At 43.5% G+C, this 22,197-nt stretch overlaps 1 protein-coding gene across 3 annotated transcripts in view; it reads left to right on the top strand.

Moving 5' to 3' along the window:
- ABCC4 (ATP binding cassette subfamily C member 4 (PEL blood group)) overlaps positions 1–22,197 on the top strand; it is a 226,338-nt gene that overhangs the window by 175,991 nt on the left and 28,150 nt on the right. For all 3 annotated transcript variants that reach the window (XM_081281510.1, XM_081281509.1, XM_081281511.1), the window contains 6 exons: positions 1,508–1,627; positions 2,687–2,797; positions 3,677–3,777; positions 4,713–4,904; positions 12,154–12,309; positions 21,514–21,603. In XM_081281510.1, the coding sequence (XP_081137636.1) occupies positions 1,508–1,627; positions 2,687–2,797; positions 3,677–3,777; positions 4,713–4,904; positions 12,154–12,309; positions 21,514–21,603 (770 nt within the window). The remainder of the gene's footprint in view (positions 1–1,507; positions 1,628–2,686; positions 2,798–3,676; positions 3,778–4,712; positions 4,905–12,153; positions 12,310–21,513; positions 21,604–22,197) is intronic.

A 22,197-nucleotide genomic window follows, 5' to 3' on the forward strand; every position in this document is an offset into this window, starting at 1 on the left:
ACTCCTAATAGTTAGTCTTCCCAGTCAGACATCCTTGTTGGGAAAGCCCCAGGGAGGAGCCGGCAGTCAACAGACCCCATGGTCCAGGCTGTGCCACCAGTGACCACAGTGGCTCTTAGTTGGCCGTCTGCTTCTTCCCTGCTCATGCAACTGTGGAGTCTGACTGCTGGCCCAGTTCCTTGCCTTGGCACATGTGTGCCCAGTACCTCCTGATCACGTGCTGTACCCGTGTGCACAGTGAGCACCTCCATGTACAACTGCGTAGCCACATAGGCTATTGGATGCCCCAGAGAATAAATTGGAGTTTCTCTCTTGATTTTTCTATTCCTAGTGATTTTATAAAATATATGCAGCTTCTTGTAAGATGAAATTACCTTTGCTTTTCCCAAACACTCCATGTTTTACCAGCAGGTCTTCTCCAGGCTCTGGACAGATGACAGGATTTGTCAGTATTTTCCATCATCCCAGATGATGGTAGAGGTCATGTGCGGGGGTCATGTGTTCTTGACGCATCCCTGTCCCAGTTCAGCGTCCTGCACAATGCAGAGTGAAGACTGTCAGGGAACCATTGCTGCCTGGTGACAGGCAACCCACACATCCCCCCATGCGCAGGGCTGGGCTCTGGTGGTCATGAGACAGCAAGCTCAAAACACATGACCCATCATGGACATCGTGCTCTAAATCAAAACAGAGATACACAAAGGAGAATTCAAATTTTAAAATTCTGTTAAGATGATGAAGCCACTGGACTACCGACAGATTCCAGAAAGGCGAGGGCAATGGCCCAGGTCACGGTGACCATCACACACCAGGATGAATTTCTATCCCTCAGGCTTCTGGAACTGAAGCCAAGGCCAGTCAATGATATCTTGACCGGGCAGGTCCTGTGGGCAAGTGCAGTGTGGCATCCAGATAACGTAGTGACCACACAGGACTCATCTTGCACCAATAGGCACAGAAAGATCTCCTCAGGATGCAGGGAGGTGCCACTCTGTTCAGCCTATTCACTGGGTTTCTGTCCTGTGCCAGGTGCCATTCTAGTTACTGAGATACAGTGGCTATATCCTGGCTCTTTAAAATATAAGGCGGGAAAAGACCTTATAGTTTAGTAGAGTGAGAGCTATAACAATTTTTTAAAATGTTAATGTCTCAAAAATGAGTGAAAAAATAATTCCTGACCAAAGAGATACCCAGGAAGAATATGGAAGAAAGGACCTTGAAGGATGGGTTTGCAAAGAAAAAAATAACCAAATTTGAATTTGGTCAAAGGTGGGTCAAACAGAGAGACCCTTATTTTCCCACCAATATAGTGATGCATGATTTGACCAGGGGGTTGAGGGTAAATGGGTAGGGTCCTCTTCAGGGTGCTGGGAACATTTCTTCTGGAAACTCAAAGCCCTGATATGCTGCTTGGCGGACACATGACCATAGAACAGAGAAGGCATCTGGTTTGCCTGTGTCCAGTCTCTGAGTTCACTCTGTTTTGTGTCTGTCTCTCTTTCTGCAGCACGGAGTCCAGTATTTTCCCACTTGTCATCTTCCCTCCAGGGGCTCTGGACCATCCGGGCATACAGAGCTGAAGAGAGATGTCAGGAGCTGTTCGATGCTCACCAGGACTTGCATTCAGGTCTGTACGCTTCTGGAAGTGGTTTCCAGGGCTGGGACCCACTGCTTCCTTGGGCTTGATGGCTAGCACCTCTGCCTGCCTCTGGGTATAACTTCATATCCTATCTTCCTCTCCTTTGCCCCTAGACTTTGGCTCCTCTCAGAATCTTTCTGGGCTTCCCTGCTTTCCCTCTGATAGCTTGCATGGTACTCCCTCTCTGGGCCCTTGGTCTCTGTCCCTTTGGGACAGGAGTCATCAAGCATTTTTGCAAAATGCCATCTAGTAATAGCCTGGGCTCTGGGTGCCCTTTGTCCCTACTGCAGTTGCCCACCTTTGCTGCTGCAGCAGGAAATCAAGCAGATAGCAGATCAGCAAGTGGCCATGGCTGTGTTCCAAAGAACTTTTCCCAGATCTCATGGGGAGCACTTTTCAGCCCATGGGGCAGCTGAATTGACTGCAGAAATCCATCTTCTGATTATCAGATCTGCCACCCACTTGACCCGTACTATTCTTTGTATCAGTGAATTTTTTTTTTTATCCATTTAAAAACTTCAGGATTTCCTGTAAATCTCTAAAATTCTGGCCCATCTTTCAGACCTTGATTGTATTTTGGTGATTAAATGGCACATGAAAAACCACACGCAGGTCCTTTGGCAAACTGGTCATTCAGAGATAGCCCCTAAGCAATGTGCCCTGTGGGCAGGGCCCTCTACTAAGTATGGAAGGTGCCAGATACAAAGTGAGAGGTGTACTCTGGAGCACTGGAAACTATCAACCACATGAGCTGGTGAACTTCACGTCATGGTCCAGCGTTGTGAAAAGGGCCCTCGAGACCATTTTTGCGTGTCCTTTACTCCGATGGCACCGTTTCTCTGGGTTGCAGTGTTAGTGCCTCTTCCCGCACAGCTCCGTGTGTTGCGTGTGCATCCCTTCCAAGGCCCAGCTTTCTGAAATCCTCAGGTTTCTTGTGTCTGCATCTGTGGGGTCCCACCTGGCACATTCAACTTCGTGCCCCTCGCATTCACTGGCTGATGTGGCTTTGTACTTGTTCATCTTGCTGGTCACGGTTCGCGCATCCAGAGGCTTGGTTCTTGTTTTTGACGACATCACGATGGTTCGCCGTGCGCCTGGACGCCATCTGTGCCATCTTTGTCATCGTTGTTGCCTTTGGGTCCCTGATTCTGGCAAAAAGTAAGTGCAGATGTGAATAACTATTTATGGTATGATTACAATTTATAGCTGTGTTTACAGTTATTAAATTAAACTCTTGCCACCTTGTCCAATGCCATATTCTCTTGGTTCTAATGAAGTGTATGAAAGCTTTACAGCATGTCAGGATGGTTATGATTCTGCAGTGTGACCCATGGGGTCTTGATGGGTCCCTTTTATCTTTTTTGAATGGGTTGAGGGCTGTGCAAATGTCATTCTGCACATTCCCAGTCCTGTCTGTAGTTGTAAGGAGTGACACAAGTTTGCTCTGAAGCATTTTGTCCAGCTCATGGCTTTAGGTCTTGCTTTTGGATGATCGGCGTAGTTGCCCATGCTCTAGGTCGACAAAGATTCTCAGAAAGAAAGAGCATTGTTGTCTCTGCCAGATGGGTACCAGATGAGCAGGTGTTGGCGTGTCTGGCATGAATTCGCCACCCCTGACTTTCCCATAGTAACACTGCTGAATTTCAGTATTTAATAATAGAACCAGGAGAGCAGTAGTTACTTTAAAAGAAAAAAAATTGTCCCCAGCTGTGGTCACATTGAACGTAGAAAGCACTATGACATAATGGGCTTTGAAACCACGGTGATGAGTATGTGAATAATGACGCTAGTACTCACGCATATCCAGTTTTTCAAATGTATATTGATCCTGTTGGGATTAATAAACTCATTTAATAATCTTCATAAAATTCCTCATGGGTTTTTAAAGGTGTATTATGATCTCGACCAACAGCTAGTAAAAGCATCATGGTTACTATCATTATCTGCAACTTGTTGGGTTCTGTTGGTAACGCGGCAGAAGGAGCCAGGTGTGATTATCGATGAGACTGATGTTATTCCCTGCTTCCTCTCACGTAGCGTTGGATGCCGGGCAGGTTGGCCTGGCCTTGTCCTACGCCCTCACGCTCATGGGGATGTTCCAGTGGTCTGTTAGACAAAGTGCCGAAGTGGAGAATATGGTAATGTTTATCTGAACGTTCTTGGCCTTTTCAAGTCTTCTTGCCATTAAATAGCATAAAAGCCATTCTTATGTAAAATATTAAAGCTGTTATTTTTACATCGGAGCTAACAGAGTTTTTTCAGATCCTTCCTCCATCTGTTTAAAGTTAATGTAAAATAAAATATATACATCTTTTTCTCAGTCTCATGTATGCTATGTCAGCAGGTTTTATACTCATCACAAGCTGTCCTCAAATGCAATAAATGTCTCTGTAGGAGGGAAGTTCTGAAATCCTAGAGAGGATATAAGCTAATTTCTTAGGGGCCTGTTTATTTTTGTTTCTTAATGGATGATTTCTCATTCTCTGTAAAAGAAAAAATTTGGTATTTTGAGGTTGTTTATTTAATTAATAGGTCTCCCCACTCCCCACACCCAGTTCTAGCATTTCTTCTCTTAGGCGATGAGCAGAAGGCAGGAGGCCTTGGGGCCGCTGGTATTCCTTCCTGGTAGGGAACCAGGGTGGGGTTGTTTAGGAGGGCTCATTCCACCTGTAAGTGACTTCCTTTTCTACGCAATTCTACCTTCTCCTGCAAAGATAGACAATGAACATGGAATATTTCAATTTTGCTTGAGAAGATTATTATGATGAGTTTTGATGACTATCTGATTTTTAACTCATCTACAGCCAGTGGCTGTTCTATAGCAAAAGACTAGGGTCCCTAACAGCCTTTTTAAAAATGCCTTTTATTTTGTCTGCGTTGAGGGAAGGAGCTTAAGTGAAGGAAGGGGCCATGGTGGGGAAGGAGACTGTGGATCCTTGTCAGTCTTGATGGGTGTTGAGACCTGCATTCTCCTTGACCTGCGCGTGTAAATCATAAGCATTCCCTCACCACCCCTTAGCACCCATCAATGAATCGCTGCACCTAACCCGTGTGGATGCCATGTCTCTTATAGATGATCTCAGTGGAGCGGGTGATTGAATACACGGATCTAGAAAAAGAAGCGCCTTGGGAATACCAGAAGCGCCCACCACCCACCTGGCCGCAGGAAGGCGTGATTGTCTTCGACAACGTCAACTTCACCTACAGTCTAGACGGGCCTCTGGTGTTAAAGCACCTGACGGCTCTCATTAAGTCGAGAGAAAAGGTCCGTTTAAACCATCTTTGTTAGCATATCAACTAAAGATTTAGTTCCGGGTCTGCTTGTTGTCTTGCTCTAGACCTGTGGAGGACATTTGGTTCCTCTTGGAAAAAATTAGATCAGTAACGATAGATAAGTCTTCCCCGGAAACCAGCATTTCCTTCTTCCTGCGGTGAGCTGCCTCCTGGGGGTGTTGGGCCCTGAGCGCCAGGGCTGGGACCTATCCGGACTTGGGATGGCTCTTTGTCACCAGGGCTTCCCTGTCTACTTACCATCACTTCCTGCTCCTTGATCCGCTCGGTTGCTTTCCTCTCTGTCACCGCAGCAGCTTCCGTCCAGCCCTTCCTTTGTTGTCCTTTGTCCCTTTTCTTTTCCTTCCTTTCCTTCATCCAACCTGTACTCTCCTTTGCTCCCTGGCCTCCCACCACATGGGTTCCCGGCCTGGAGGGCTCCTTGAACCCTCACAGGCCCCAGACCCAGGCCTGTTCCTGCTGGAGCTGTGTGGCTACTTCTTAGCCACCAGAGAAAAACCCAGAAGCCACAACCCTGGGGCTCAGAAACCAGAGCCTCATGCTCTAGGCAGTAAAGGGCCCAGAGACTCACTCAGAGTCAAAAAAGGGAAGTCCTGGAGGGACTGGGGAGACTGCAGGGAGGTGTGTGGATTGGTTCTACCAGCAACTACACCTGCCACCAATGTCCTTTCATTCCCTTGGCAGAACTAGGGCAGGCTCCTGCAAGGAGTAGACCAGAGCAAAACAGGCAGTAGGAGCTCTTTCCCCACCTGCCCCTCCTGTCTTGACTCCTAGCATGCACACATCCCCACACTCTGGGTGTCCCCTGTTCTCCCAAAGGACCTGTCCTTCCATCTCCCAGCATACCAGCTGCTGTCTGGCTGCAGAAACTCTCCTCATTTTCAGAGTCAGCTAAAACCTCTGCCTCTGTGAGTCTGTTCTTCCACATCATGTTCTAGGTACTTGAAGATGGCACTTGTGGTCCACCCATGTTCACAGCAGCTTTATTCACAAAAACTGTGAGAGTGTCCATCAACTGGTGAATGGATATGCAAAATGTGATGTATATGCACAGGGGAATGTCTTCTTAAGGTTAGGGAACATTCCTGTGTCCCATTAAATGGCATTCTGCAGGGCATGTGGTGGGTGCTGAGGACAGCTGTCTGGGAGCATAATGTGCAGGTAGGAAGGACCCCTAGGACAAAACCCACTCACAAGGCAACACTGTGAACAGCCCATTCCCTAGATGGGAGCGTTAAGTACTTTTCCCCTATTACAATACTAGGGCTTGAGCCCAGGGCTTTGCACATGCTAGGCAAGTACTCTACCACCGAGCTGCACCCCAGCCCCTGGAGTGTTAAATAGTTTAGGAGCTGCTGCTTCTAAACTCTTTCCACCACAGGCCCATTTAATGGCCTAATCACAGGCATGATTTAATGAGTGATGCCCTTGTGACATGAAAGAATAAATGTACAACTTAGTAGTGCCCAAAGGGTACCCAGGGAACAGCTTCAGTAAGTCACTTGGCAAAAGCAAACTCCTAATTATTTCCACGGCTTCCTTGTAGGTCCAAAGGCAGTGAGGACAGCTGTGTAGGGAACATGAGCTAGAGCTATGATGAAAGGCAGTCTCTCAGTCCGTTCCTGGCAGGACTGTAAGGATGTTTGCTTACTCGCACACGGTGCGTTTATCAGATCTGAATGTTGCAAACGTAATTTTCGTTGTTTGCATACGTCTTAAATTTCCCTCGAAGCCACAAAATTGGAATTACTGAAGAACCTCTGCTTTACAAGTTAGAAAACAATGCATACCCCCAGATTTGTATTCCTTGATCTTAAAACCCCCAAATGATAGGATCACCTGAGATGCTAAAATGTTTGAGGGTAAATTAAATTTGAAGACCGCATTGTAGTATCAACAATAACTTTCGGCATGTGCCTTGGTCCACCCAGTGTCACCTTAGCTCCATCTGTGTCTTTAGAGATTGCAGGCAGACAGTGTCATCAGGGAATGCTTTTACTCTGCCTGTGTCCTGCTAGGTTTCAATTCCGCCACACCTGTGCCCAGCCCCTGGGATGGCAGGCCACCCCCTTGGTGTTGGACTTGATTGACAGAATCACCATTTCAGGCAAGGACATGGGAACGTGCTAACACAGCAAAAATGGTGCTTTATTCCCTTTCAGTGGTCTCCTCTGCCGAGATTCCTGGAAGTTCTAGTAAATGGGAAAACATAATCGGTACTAAGCAGGTTTTTAATTCATGGAAGAAATAGCAAGTAAAAATAAAGAACAAAAATGAGGTAAACACCACCTTAGGCTTCCTGGTTCGATTCTAAACACTGGCTGCATTTTTCATTTAGGTGATTTTGTGGTTGATTTGATCATTTGAGAGTACTGGGCCATTTTAAAGCATTTTCCTGCTCTAGAGGTAGATTGATTTGGGTTTGTTATTTTTTTCTTGCTCAGAGCTATTACTTGGATAATACATTTTTACAGATGTGTACTAGACCTTGCTATAATGTGCAAAAATATGAGTTTCCTACATTTTCTCCTTTTTTACATAATGTTTTCTCAGAGAGCCCGCCTCCCGGGAGCCCTGGGCTGCATTTCCCCTCTGCTCTCTGGCCCTGGCTGCTCCAGCAGCACCTGCATCTTCTGGGAACTTGTTAACAACATAATCACAAAGGTGACCCAGCTCTGTCAGAGTTGCCTTTGCAGGAGACTCTCCCATGAAGTCCTCTGTCCCCCACAGCGATTTTTTTTTTTTTTTTTGTGACCAATAACCCACGATTTCCAGCAAACTTCATCAGCATGAAGTTGAGCTCCTGGATTGCCCCTTGGGACTAAACATGAGACTCTGGAGGGCCCTGGGCCACTTAATACCTTACAGGGTTTTTTTTCTTTGTTGTTTTTTTTTTTTTTTTTTTTTTAACTTTTCTATAGTATAAACCATGAGTTCACCTTATAGTTAATTCTGTATGGTCCTAAGTTTATGTGTTTATTTGCATCTTTCAAGTAGAACCTGTCTTCTGTTGCAGACTACTTTCATCTGCTATTTAGCCATCCCTGCATAGCTGTCTCTGTCTCTGCACCAGCTCAGGCATTTAAGTTCCTTTCATAACCTGATGTTATTAAAAAAGTCTCTCTGTCCCAGTAGAACACTAGATCTAATCTGTCCTTTTTCTTGGGTGACCCATGCCTGTCCCTCACTTGCAGGTTTTTTCTGTCACCAACTGTGATCTGCTCAGAGTGAACAGAATTCTTGTACAACCCCTGCGTTACACACTGGCATCTGTAGCATGCTCTCCATGCCTAGCAACAGGGTCACTATGGTGGCCACACCTTCCCCACTGTCTCCTAAGTGACAGGGAGGCCCTCAGCACAACGGGCAAGAGGCAAACAGAACTGGGTTCTAGTCCTGCTCCACCACTTAGAGGTTCAATTGTTTCAGACAGATTCTTTAACCTTCCATTTTCTCTTTTGCAAAATGGAAGTAATAGGACCTCACCTCAGGAAAATACCTGGCCCAGAGAGCCATGTGGTCAGTGCTTGATCAGAGGTAGCCGTCATTCTATTGGGGTATAAGGTGAACTTAACCACTTACAATGCATGACTTGTCTTCCTGTGAAAGCAAGGGGCTGGCCATTTGCCATCCTGTTTATAGGGCTCATTGGCTGTGTCCATCTTCTCTGAGCAGCTGATCATTTACCTGAACAATATGGTGATGATCGCCAACATTTCTCAAGCCTGAGTTAATCTGTCAACTCTGTGGGATTGCTACTTTTTGCAGGCCATCACAGGTAAACCAATGTATGAATGTAAATCCAATATCGATTCTGCCCTCAGCACATATAGTCCAAGAGGCAGAGTCCTGTAAGAATGAGGGCTCTATGAGATGGGAGGAGTCACAGAGTTTAGGAAACGGTAATATGACATTTTTTGTTGTGGGACATGTCCACAGAAGGGACAGGTAGAGTTTTTATGGAATGAGCCATTTCAAATAAACTGGGGTGCCCGTGGCTAGGATTTGAGTAGGTGGAAATGCTTGTGAAAGAATTTAGGTGGGGGCACCACCATGAGCTGAGCACAAGGCTGTGATTCCACACAAATTAAGAATGAGGCTCCTGCAGGGTACACAGTGGAGGGAACTACTGGGTGTATAGCGTACATTTTCAGGTTCAGGCCTCAAGCACCCAGTTCCCCTAGGGAAGCTGTCACATCGCTGAGATGGGAAGGTTGGTTGGGAATGTTTGTAGAGGAAGTTTCCAGTGTGAAGTAAGGCACGAGCTGTGTTTCAGAGGCTGAGGCTGAGAATTGAGTGCCCAGGATCCCAGGGAGAAGACCCCGGCAGGAGACTGGAAGCCAGCAGCCATCCTGTGCTCCTAGCAAGATGTTAATGGGGAAAATGATGCCACTCAGGGAATCGAACTAAGGTCCATTAAAACAGAGTTACAACACCCAGGTTGGTGAGTGAGCAGGGAACCAGAGACGGTAGAGATTAGGATCCTCTTTCTGGAGGGTAGCTTGGCAGTGCTAAACAGCCTCCTTTGAAAGTGTTCGTACCTGTTGCTCAGAAGTTCCACGTCTAAGGAATTCATCTTCAGGAAATAATTAGTTATTTTCCAAGATTTAGCTTCAAGAATATTTAACACGAGGTTATTTATAATAGCAAAACATTGGATACAGCCTGAACATCTAGAGAGAGTAGATTTATTAAATAAATGATCATATATGCTTTAATATTATGTGACTCTTAAATAGGGATCAACAATATGTTTATATTAATCTCACTTTGTTTAACCGTGATTTTGTAACTTTAAGAACATACACACAGTTGCACTCACACATGAAGAATGCTTCTGTCAGAGTCCTGGGCTCTGGCTAGTACTTTTCATGTTCATTTGCACTGACTATAATTAGGAAAAGTTTGTTTTAATATTTAAAAGGTAATGCAGGGCTGAGGGGTAGCTTAGTAGTAGAGCACTTGCCTGACATGGGAGAGGCCCTGGGTTCCATCCCCAGCACTGTGTGTCGGTGGGTGGAGGGATTCCAGGCGCATTCCTGAGTGTAGGCAATGGCTAAGGGACTTTAACTGAAGGGTCAAATCAAGGCACAGATATTAACTCTTCAGGGCTTGATGCCAGGCTGTCTTTGGAGGAAGTTGGAAGTAAGGTGGATACCTGGGAGAGAAGTCAGGAGATTGCAGAAGGGAGACTTGAAGCAGCAGCTCTTTTAAGTGAGGCACTGGGTATTGATCATGCTGAGTTTGATGTATGCAGAAAAGTCCAAATACAGACATCTCACATGTTGATGCAGTTGACAGAGACCAACCCAGTCCTGGCTGAGAAAGCACAACCGGGCAGTTACAAAGCAGTTAAAGTAAAAGCATCTCAACATGTTCCTTTAGTGGGATGAACACAAACTTACTGATGCTAGGGACATTCTCCTCCGGCATCCAGTCAGACCCAGAGGTGACCTGTGAAAATCTTTCAGACTATACTTTTGATGACTTTGAATGGCAGAGAGAAATACCTAGAGCCAAGTTTTCTTTGAGTTTACAGAGATGGATCAGTTTCCCATGGAGCTGATGGCTTCTGGGTGTCCACAGTGCTCTCCAATGTGGTATCTGTCTATGTCCTCCTGTGGGCTGATTTATACAAGAGGACACCCAGAGAAGACAAAAGCAAACACAAACCACGTGTGTATACCCTGGGGCATACATACATGCGTGCAGAAAGCAGCTGAGAAGTTAGTTCATCCATGAAATATAAATTAGGATTTCACCAGCTGAAGTAGTACCTGTTATCCTAGTTACTTAGGAGGCTGAGGTAAGTTTGAGGCCAGTCTGGGCATTTTAGGGAGACAGTGTCTCAAAGTAAATAAGAGCTGGGATCGTAACTCAGTGGTAAAGTGTCCGTGGGTTCAATCCCTAGCACCCCTGCCCGCCAGTGCCAAAATTAGGATTTCCCATAAAGTAGGTAATGGCCCTCCAAAGCTTATTTTAATTAGATGAAGCCACTTTTCTGACATTTAATCTTGATGTCTTTGTTGATTTTATAGAATAAGTTTTATTTGAATGAATTAAAATAAGATGATGCGTAAAGTCCCCAGCACGTAATCAGTGTGCAGGAAAGTTTAATTCCTCTCTGTTTGAAGTAATTAACTTACTTATTTTAAATGAATTAATTTACCAGTGATTGAAGACATGTCATATTTTCTTCATTGATTCCCAATTTTTAAGTAAGGATGATATCATTTTTTAGAAGCTCTCACCAAGGAATTTGCAGTTGAGCAACCTCATTGGTAAAAAGGCCAGTTTTTTTGTTTACAGGTTCAAGCTAGTTGTTACCTTACAGTTTGATTCCTGACCAGCTTTTTGCCTGTAGTATATTGATTCTTTGATCTTATTGTCCATGCAGTTCATTTCTCTCTACTTTGGCTTTAATAAGAGGAATGATCACTTGAGAGGACTCTTTTTCAAGGGGAAGTTATGAGTATTAATTGATTTGTAAAATGCTTTCTGAAATTGCCCAGATGAAAGGCCCCATGTCAATAGCAAATATTATTGGTGGTGTGGGTGTTGATCTCATTGTTGCTTGTTTTGGCTACTGGTTACGTTCTGTTAAAACCCAAGACTGACAAACATTTTAAGACATTTTAAACAAGTGTAACCAGATATTTAGCATCTGCATTGATTTAGGTTCTCTGCCAAAGAATAATCTGTCTTAAACCATAGGACTCTGGGAAAACTAATACTTGTTTATATATAATGCTTCTGACTTAAGTTGTTAACATCTCTGTGAAGTTATCCAAGAAATTCTCAAGATTCAAAATCTCTAGACCTTGGAATTAAAGCGTTCAAGAGCTGACTTTTCTACATGCCTTGGGTCTTCCCAGACAGCAGACGGATGGCTGATTTTAACTCTTCTGTAGACCAACGGATCTAGACCAGAGGCAGTTGGGCCCCCAGGGGACATTTGTCAATGTGTGACGTTTTTGGTTCTTACAATTGGGTGCTGCTGCTGGTATCCAGTAGGTTCAGACCAGGGGTACTGATAAGCATCCAGGGGTACTGTATCCACCATGAAGATTTATCAATCCCAAAATGTGGACAGTGCCGAGGTCGAGAAGCTTTCAGACGATGTTCTGTATAGAACTCTGTAATTCACCTTCGGCAACCAGAGTGTTCTTCCAGGTGTGTTGCCTATTATTAAATGTCCTCCCCCTTCCTGGATCTCTCTGTAGGTTGGAATTGTGGGAAGAACAGGAGCTGGGAAGAGTTCCCTCATCTCGGCCCTTTTTAGATTGTCAGAACCTGAAGGAAAAATTTGGATCGATAAGATCTTGACAACTGAAATTGGACTTCATGATTTAAGGAAGAAGATGTCCATCATACCTCAGGTATGCAAGTCAGAGCATTCTCACGCGTCCCTTCCAGAAGGGCGCCTGAGTTTAATTGCTTTTAATTTTATTGCTTTTTAAGAAATGGGATGAAAAGACTGATTCTTTCCCTCAGTAGAGCATATTTTGAATAGGTATTTTCTTTTTGTGGTGGTGGTGTTGGGGATTGAGCCCAGGGTCTTGTGTGTCCTAGGCAAGTACTCTAGCAACTGAGCTATAGTCCCAGCCCTGAATAAGAATTTTCATCAGATATCAGAGTTGATCTGATCTTGTTGTTGTTGTTGTTTTCTTGTGTGTGTGTGCATGCATATAGGGGTGGTGGGGGGAGGGAGGAAGAAGGGGAAAAACTGATTCAATAATACCTTACTCAGATAGATTCTGGATTCAGCTTCCCTAGGTGCTAGTTTTATCCACTGATAACTACATAGTTCTGAGAACAGAATAGCAAATGGTCTGTTCAGCTCTCGAGAGGTTCCTATATGGAAACATGGACTGTAAGTGTCTTAATGAGGGGATTTGCTGTAGGGAGTAAAGCTACCCTTTTAGGTGTGATTATCTCCATGGAGGACCCTGGTTAAACTCTGGAGCCGTGAGAGTTGCATCTTACAGATGCTTTGCAGACATTTTTAGAATCTAGGCATTCATAAGTGGTTTTGTTTGGGGAGGCCATACAGAATCAGGAGGGAGGCTGGGCAAAGGAATTGCATCCCTCTGCACCTTTGTTTTCTCATCCTTACTAGGCAGCTATGTATGGCAGCACCTCTAAGAGCTGTCATGAGGGCATTCAGCGTGTAGTGTGCCTCAGGCCAACCCAGGGCCTCATCGCCATGATGGCAGAGGGTTGAATTGCCATGTCTTCCTGGGCTCTGGTTTTGTTTTATTTTCTTCTGCTTCTTAGTGGAAAACTTTCAGGGAGTGTTCTAGGGGTTCTAATTTGGGATTTTTTTTCTGCAAGCATACTGTTGTCAAGGGGAGCTGAGGTACCCACACACATGCACACTCACTCCTGAGATAAGAAATACAGAGACAAAAGAAAAAGAGCCCGGCAAATACGCTTTCTGGATGTGTAGATAAAGAGCCTTTAAGTACTTGTTGATTAGGAAACAGAGAACCTGGGTCCCCAAGGGAGGGAGAATGTGGACTTAGATCTCATGACAGACCACACTTATAACCTACCATCCACTTCTGAAATAATTAGAAATTACTTCCAGTAATTTGGAGATCAAGGAATCCACCTCAGAACCATGATGTGATACCACCCCACAGTGACCACTCTAAAATATACATATATCCATCACCATGTGTTGGTGAGGATATAGAGAAATGGGAACGCTGGGCGCTAGGGTGGGAATGTAAAACGCTATAACCCCTGTGGAAAACAGCCCAAGTCTCCTCCCAGAAATACAAGTAGAGTCACCAGATGGTCTGAGAATTGAAAGCAGGGTCTTCAGATGTTGGTATGGCTGTTTTCAGAGCAGCCTACACTGGAAAAAACCCCAAGTGTCTGTCTACAGATAAATGGATTAAAAATGATTTATATGAACAATGGAAAATTGTTCAGCATTAAAAAAGAGAAGGCCACTTTGACTCATGCTCCAACACAGATACGTTTTGAAGACATTGTGCTGAGTGGGATGAGCCAGTCACAGAGTTCTGGATGGGTCTAGAGTATAAGGCACTATGAGCAGCTGGGTTCATGGAAACAGAGTAGAGTGGCAGTTGTTAGGGCTGAGGGAAGACAGGACATGGAATTACAGGACTTAGTTTTGTAAGATGGAAAAAGGCCCATGAATGGATTGTGGTGACGACTGTATAATTACACAAAACTATATACTTTAAAAACAGTTTTAAGGTGTGTTTCATGTTTTGTGTGTTTTCCCCAGATTTTTTTGAAAATAAGATAACCCTTTTGAAAAAAAAAAAGATAATCCTTTCAGAAAAATGGAGGAAATTTTCTGGCACACAAGATTCCATCTAGAGATTTTAATCATGACTTCATGGTTACAGTAGAAATGAAAATTTAAATTCCCAAGTTATATCTTTTGTTTGTACCCATCTCAGAAATGGGCCATAGGAAATTTATTTAGCAGAGATGAGGGGTGTGTCTGCCAAGTCCTTTCATATCCTTGGATGAAAGGATCTAGAAACGTGCCCTACATTACTTTTAATGCTTCTTAATAAGAAATGGTTGTATGCTTGTGTACATAAAAGAACTCTAAATAAAGAAATAGCGTTAGATGATTCTTGGCTCTGCTGGGAATGTTTTGGAAGCACATCTGAGCAAAGACTAAATACACCTTGACATCACCAGGTCTTGGTTCTATTCCATAAGTTCCCACCCTCCTTTTGTGCAAATGTTCTGTGTGTCTATTCCAGAGAGAATACTTACAAAACAGTGCTACGCTTTGTATCCATGTAGATCATGATCACCAAGCATTGTAAACACAGATCCTTTATATTTTACCTTTATCTTACTTTGTCTCCAAGGTGCAATGTTGGTTGATAGAAGAAACATAGTTGTAGTGAGTATGGCGTCCCAGGAAGCCATTCAGAGGGCAGCAAGGATCCACTGCTTCAGAGTGTGGACAAGTATCTATAGGACCCACATTTTTATCCCTCTCTGCCTCCTACAATGTGGGACCTGGATGAAGTCACTCAGCCTTAGAGTCCTTGTCCTTAAGCTGTGTCTAGTAGTGACTACCTAACAGATTCATCATGAAGATTTGACTGCATGCAAAAATGTAGGTGGCCCAGTGAACAACACTGGCCATTTAGGGATGATCACTACTTAATTAAAACTGGTAGAATATTCTGGAATGAGTCGGCTCCCTAATTTCTGTTTATGTTTTTATAATCCTTGGTGATTTTCTTTAAACCAGATTATTTAACTGTAAATAGCAAAGCAGCAGAAAAACTTAGACAAGCACAGAAAGAGAAAGTGTATATGTTAGATGGCCCTAGGATTTAGCCCGAGAGGGAAATCTGTTGTTTTTCTCAAGAAGAACAAACGGTGAAGCCATCTCTTTGTTTTGTTTTCTGGCTTCCTCCCAACCCATTTTTCTGATCCCTGCTTTGTACCCCAGTCACCCTTTGCAAACCACCCCGCACCCCCAGGCTATGGCCCACATTCCTTGCTGTTTTCTCCTTCTGAGGACAGAGGCTGCTTCTCCTGTATCCTGGGCTCCAGTGCTTGTCACCACCCCAGACAAGTTAGTCAGGACTAATAATTCCTCACCTTTGTGAAATCCTTCACATGTTTTAACTTCTTTCCCCACCACCTCTCACTTAATCCTCCCAACAATTCTATCATCACCCTCATGTGACAGATTTGAAAACTGAGTCACAGAGAGCTTAACTTGCTCAACCAGGAAGTGGCAGCACCAGGATTCCAGGCGAACTCCAGGATCTCCTCAGCATCTGAGCCTCACCAACACTGCTGAAAAGCTACGGAGACCCGGGTCCCCGGGAGGAATCTCCCTGCATCCTGATCCCGGTGCAGGCCCGTGTTTAAACCCCTGCACACACACGCGCCCAGAAACAAAAATCTCATAAAACATTATCACTTTGTGCCCTGCTCTCTGATATTTTCGATTATATCCGTTCTATTCTAGTTTGTATAAAAGACAAAATGATGATCACGAGCCACAAAATTGATTTCATGATCCATTGGTCGCACCTGCAGTTTTAAAACGCTGTGCCCCTCTGTTCTGCCCTGCTTGGCCAGGCTCTTGCTGCCCCTTGTGAGAAGCCTCCTTTAGGCTACCACGTCTCAGGGCAGCCCCACAGGGTAGGCGGGGCAAGCCCCATGTCCCAGGAAGAAAAACCAAGGCTTGGAGAGATTCAGTATTTACCATGAGGCCAATGACTTATAAACAGTAGAATCAAAACCCTATCAGTCTATCAGACTCTAGAAAATTTTTTTTTCAATAAGTGTTTGTTGAACTGAATGACATCTCATCAGATATTCTACCAACTGCATGGCTTTTCATCACTGAAAGGGATTCCCCCAAACCTTAGTCAAAGTGAATCAACATGGAGCAAAGCTGAAGGTGCCTTCTCCTAGAGCTTCTCCTAGACACTCTTTGGCAGTTTGCTGGTTTTGAATGGCTGGATTCTTTGTGTGGTTTCTTTTGCCAGAAATCTCGAGTGGCACTCAGGTCTAAAAATCATTTTGGAAGGTGAGGGTGGGGTGGGGAGATAGTGGAATGACACGGACATTATTACCCTATGTACGGGTATGATTGCACAAATGGTGTGCTCTGTTTGTGTAAAAAAATTGAATTAAATTTTTTAAAAAGGCAATAAGGAGAATAAAAATGTTTGACACTCTTCAAAAAAAAAAGCATTTTAGAAATGGGTTCATTTCTGTATCATGGCTCATGGTGGCAGGTACTTTCAGCCTTAGCTCCTGGAGTACAGACTTAGTGGCTGCAGGGGCTGAGAAAACCTGTTGTCAAGGTGACTTGAAGGCCACTGGGTTTTGCAGTGCAGAGATCATATGGCCCTCTTCCCCGCAAACAAGCTCAAGGTGGGGTTGCTAGTGTTGCAACACCCCTGGTGAGGAACTTAAAAGTTTGGAGGGGACACAGTAAAAGAGCACAGTGTTGCCTCGTGTTGCCTCTTGTTGCCACCCACCCCCACCCCAACCCCAGAGCAGCAAGCTCCCAGCTCTCAGTCATCTCTCTCTTGTGCATTTCCCCTTAGCTGATGGTTCAGGGTCCTCCTTTCTCCTTTTGGACCCAGCCATGAGCAGTTCTGAATTAGGGGTTCAGGACCTGGGTAGGGGCACAGGAATGGTGATATATGGTGGCCCATACAGAGCCAGAGGCCAACCTAGAGTCACTTAAAAAAACCAACACTGTGTCTTTATGAAGGGACTCCTCCATATGTGTTCAAAATTGCAGAAATAAGCAAACCACCCATGGAAATATCTCCCAGAGTAGGTTGCAGAAGAGTAGAGTTCATTAGTGCTATGGATTTGAAATGGTTAATGCACTCCCCAAAGAGAACCCCAAGGTGGGGCTGTTTTCCGGGAATAGACTGCTTATCAGAAAGCATCTGGAAGAATGGATTTCAAAACCTAGAGCCCCTATCCTGTGGGCACAAAGAAAAAATGTTTTCAATTGCAGAATAATTCCATGCAAATTCAGCCTTTATGATCACACCCTGAGGGTTGGCGCACATCAACAGCTATCATCTTTATCATGATCAGACAGATTTTCTCTTTTACATTGAATAGATTTTTTTTATTTGTTTCAGAACAATAGCCAGGTATTTTTTAAGCAGTCCACTCTGCTATTTTGGTAGTTCTTTTCTCCCAGTTTTCTTTAGTAGGTGGAACAGGGTAAGCAGAGCAATGTCTCTTTAAGACTTCTTTTGGATTACCTGGCTTTCTTTTTCTTTCTTTCTTCTCTCCCCCACCCGCTTTTTCTTTCTGAGAACAAAACTCAAAGAGAAAAGGTATGCTGTTACTAGTAAAGAAATACAATTGGATCCTAGCCTAATGCAGTCGACCTTTGTTTTCTGCACAGTGAAGTCTTCATTAAAGCCAGTGGAACTGCTCCCTGGAGCTGGTGACCTTTTTGTATTTAAAGAAGACTTTACAGGACTTAAATTCTTCTTCCTTTGTTGACTAACAATGTTCTTTTCTTCTGAAAATGGATGATGATCATTCATTCTGAGGCTACAGGATTAAAAAAAAAAAGTCAGGGGAGGGAACCAAGACTTAAAGTGACTTCAGGTGACTCCTTGGTTTTTGAGACCAGGAGAGGTGCAGCCCTCAAAAAAGGTCCTCCCGATTCTAACATGAAACAGTTGCAGCTGTTAGGACACTGGCGAAGCAGCAGTCATAGATGAATTTGCCTGGTTGGTGACCCAAAAAGATCAGGGTAAAGTTGTGCTTCATCTTGTTAGTTTGTAGCAGTTTTTGTCTTGGTCTCAGGTCTTCTTAAGTGTCTGAAGGTGAGTGGGGAGAGTTTCTTGGGATAAGTGAGGCCTGTCTCCCAGTCAATACATAGGATAGGTCTGGTGAGAGTTCTGTCAAGGGCTTATCAGTTACTGCCCTAAATGTTTTGATGCAGAGTGGCCACTTCTGTCTGGGTCACTTATCCATTATGATTTGTGTTATGTTAGTAACAGAGGGAAAATCAACTACTGAATATGGCTCAAAGCACAAATAAAATGTGTGAACTTTCAAAACGGTTATGAAAAACAGGTTTGATGCTGGTCCTCCATTTAAATTATTATATTGAACAACAGCAATTGTTTTCCTAACTGAACCACACCAGCTAACTGTAGGGGTTAAAGTAAAACTCTCATTAAATGAGGTTTAAATATGTACCATCACTAAAAATATGCTTAGGCTAATAAATTTTGCACATATTTATGAGAGGGTTGTGTGTCCTCCCATAAATCCCCACGCTGAATGTTCTGCCTGCAAACGTTTTTACAACACTTATTTATAAGATTAGTTTATTAATTTTATTGCACAAAGGTAGACATGTTAAATAATAATATCTATCAGAAGTGATAATTAATTCAACCCTTATCTACTCTTGCAATATGTGTCTGCTATGAGCACTTTATTACCTTTGGAAGATAATATATTGGTTTCTTCTTTGGCAGGTGGATGAAAGTAGAATGAGCAGAAACCAACACCATACATAAAACACGCTGGTGTAGTAAAATAGACATTGAACAAATTGCCTGCTGGTTTTAAAGAAAAATACAGCTTCAATCACTTAATATTTTAGTAAATTATTCTTCTCATTCAACAAGTTTTGATTGAAACTTTACTCAGTGAAATGTATTTGGCATGTCATAATGAAAAATGTTCTTATTTGCTCAACTATTTTCTCCTGCCTAAATGAACATGAGTGATAAATTTTCCATTTAAATTGACAGTATAGATTTAAGTGGGGACCCCTCTCTCAGTGGGAAGAGTTTGAACTTCACTTCTGTGGTTTTATGCCAATCAGCAGTGACTTGATGAGGAGAGCAAACCTCCCTGGGGCCGGTGTGCCTAAGGTCGGAGTTCAGAACACAGCATAGGGCACTGATGGTCAGGGGCTCGGAGTGAACAACTCCTGGAGCTGGAAGGAGTTCATGTTAGTCCCTGATCTTTGGAGGGACTCATCCATTTCAAGGGGATTCCTAAAGGGGAGAAGGTGAGGGAGGGGATGTGTACAGGGCCCTGATGAAGGAATAGGGGCTTGGACTTCACTGATGCATTCCTGTGCATTTCTCCTGAGCCACCAAACCACTATTCCTAAATCGCTAATACTAGGCCCCTTCCCATCCTTTTAACAAAGAAAGGAAAGTCAGACTACATAAAGCAAAGCAGTTTTTTCATACATCAGCTTAGATATCATCTCTCTAAAGGGTTCTTTGTAAAAACCCCCGAGGATCAAACCATGGATGTGTTGGTGGATGTGACTTTGCTCTATGGGAGGGACCTGAAGGAAAAAATCCAGGTCATTGATAAAGCAGAGACCTCCTCCCTCTTCTCTACGTGGCTAGCACTGCTTCTGAACCTGTGTTCTTCCAGCCCCTCTGTCTACCCATCCTGAGAGCCTCTCAGTATACGCCCCTGAGTGGGATATCATTGTCAGTGTGGACCCTTGTGGGGAAGTGGGAGGAGAGAGAGAGGAAGGGGAGATAGCTGCCCCCTTGCCCCTGGCTACTTTGTTTCTGTGAACCTTGTGTGAACAATTGGATGGAGTTCGAATGTTCTGCGTGTTGGAATCTCTCTAAGTTGGTATTGACCAAGGTTTTGTTTTGTTTTGTTTTGTTAATCATCTGAAGTCAATAGAATCATGCTTATATCCCTGACAAGAGATTCCCATTCCTGTGTAGATGGTTATTCAGTCTTAAGTCTTAAATTTGTTGGTTTTAGGCAAAACCTTAAACAAAGCACCTGGGACTTTTCTGTTCAATTCAGTAGTCATTTTGAAACATGGTATGACCTGTGGTTTTTCAGTGCTTTGGGGGCATATTAGTCACTTAATCAACTTTGTGCAAATAAAATGCCTATTTTAATGTCTTCAATTTTCGTATTTTGTCTAGGGATGCCTGTTTTTAGGTGGCAAACCATTGACCTTCTGTGTCCACTTCTCCCTCTTAGAACTGAGATGGTGAATGACACTTCTCATGTGTTAGAGGTCCAGCCCCCAGGCTGGGAGACACTTGAGTCTGTGGTTTCCTGGAGCAGTTCTCTGGCACCTGTGGAAGAGCCAGGGCTTCTCTGCTTCCCACATCTGCACACCTCGTGGTTCTGCCATCTTTGCTGAAAGTAGCCAGTTGGGCTCCTTGCTGTTCATGTCCTTGTGTCCTGAGTGGCTCAAGCCAGAAGGAAACATTTACAGTCTATAGAAGCTTATGGATAAGATTCTTTCTTGAAACTCAGGGGGCGGCATGTATTTTAAGAGCAGTTTAATTGTGGGTCCTCCTAAAGCACATGAATAGAAGAACTATTTAAATTAAAATAATGTTATGACGTGATGTGATTCACAGTGGGTTTCAGGTCACCTTACCCTTGTCATTAATAATGAGGTTCTGAGACAGGTGACCCTGATACGCAGACATCAGCTAATGCAACATCAGAGGTGATCTCTTCATGAGCAGAGGTGCCACTGGCCTCATTAGTTCATGTCCCCTTTGGACCAAGGACAGAACATCCCATTTGGACACACAGAGAGATCCCCGATACAGAAGACTATTTTACTAATGGAGAAAATGCCAGTTTTTCTTTGAAGCATAAATTTCAGTTAATCATGTGGTTGGTTGGTATTTTCCAGCATCATCCAGAATTGATAATTTCAGTAGTTCCATTGATGTAACGTTCCTCAAATACGTATGTCCTTATATTTCCGGTTTCTACAGATATTACCCAGGAACCTTTTGTAAAAACCAGACTTCCCTTTTGCTCCTTCGTTTCCTTAAGAGGGCACCCTGCAATCGTTGCTTTTGTTAGTGTTCCGTGGTCTGGAAGACATGTGGAGCCCGGTGTGTTCAATGGGAAATTTGTAGAGGTGTTGTTTTATAAACAGGCATTTGCAACCTTAATCAATGATTCTAGTGAATATTGGTTTTTTGGTTTTGTTTTGCTTTGCTTTGTTTTCATAGTTTAATTCTAGTCTGAAAGTGAACATTGGAATAAAGTGAGAAGAGACAACAGTAATGATATTCACTCTTTTGGACATTTAGGAGCCTGTTTTGTTCACGGGAACAATGAGGAAAAACCTGGATCCCTTTAATGAGCACACAGATGAGGAACTGTGGAATGCCTTAGAGGAGGTAATTTATAAAGTGCAATTATCTTTTATTGGTTAGCATTAGTGTATGTATATATATGTGTGTGTGTGTGTGTGTGTGTGTGTGTGTGTGTGTGTGTGTGTTTGTGTGTGTGTAAAATAATGTTGCAGATAACTGAGGGCTGCTGATCAGTTTAACTGGGTTCATCCCTTGGAAACATTGATGACATGGGTACACTTTAAAAGGTATGAATGGAAGATGATAAAAACCAAAAATAAAGCATTTTATGTTCTCATTTTAACTTTCTGTCTATAACCCAGTACATACATTATCTTATTTGTTCTTATTCAGGTATCTAAGTTAGAAATTGTGTGTCCCATTTCTAGTGACTCAGTGCCCTGCAACTTTGATTTTACTGCTGCGTTCCTAGGGAACATTTGGAAATAGAGACAAGCAATAGGTTTTCAGTATTACCTGAAAGATAGATGAGATCATACTTAGGAAATTCTTTGAAGTTTTTGAGGAAAGTGTTTATAAAGGTAAGTTATACACATAGAATGTGATAGTAATAATTTATTGGCCAACATGTCATTTTAATACTGAAGAGTGACTTCAATTGACAGAACCCTGAAGCCT

This window comes from Spermophilus citellus (assembly GCF_964194105.1).
Source record: "Spermophilus citellus genome assembly, chromosome: 1".
Lineage (NCBI taxonomy): Eukaryota > Metazoa > Chordata > Mammalia > Rodentia > Sciuridae > Spermophilus > Spermophilus citellus.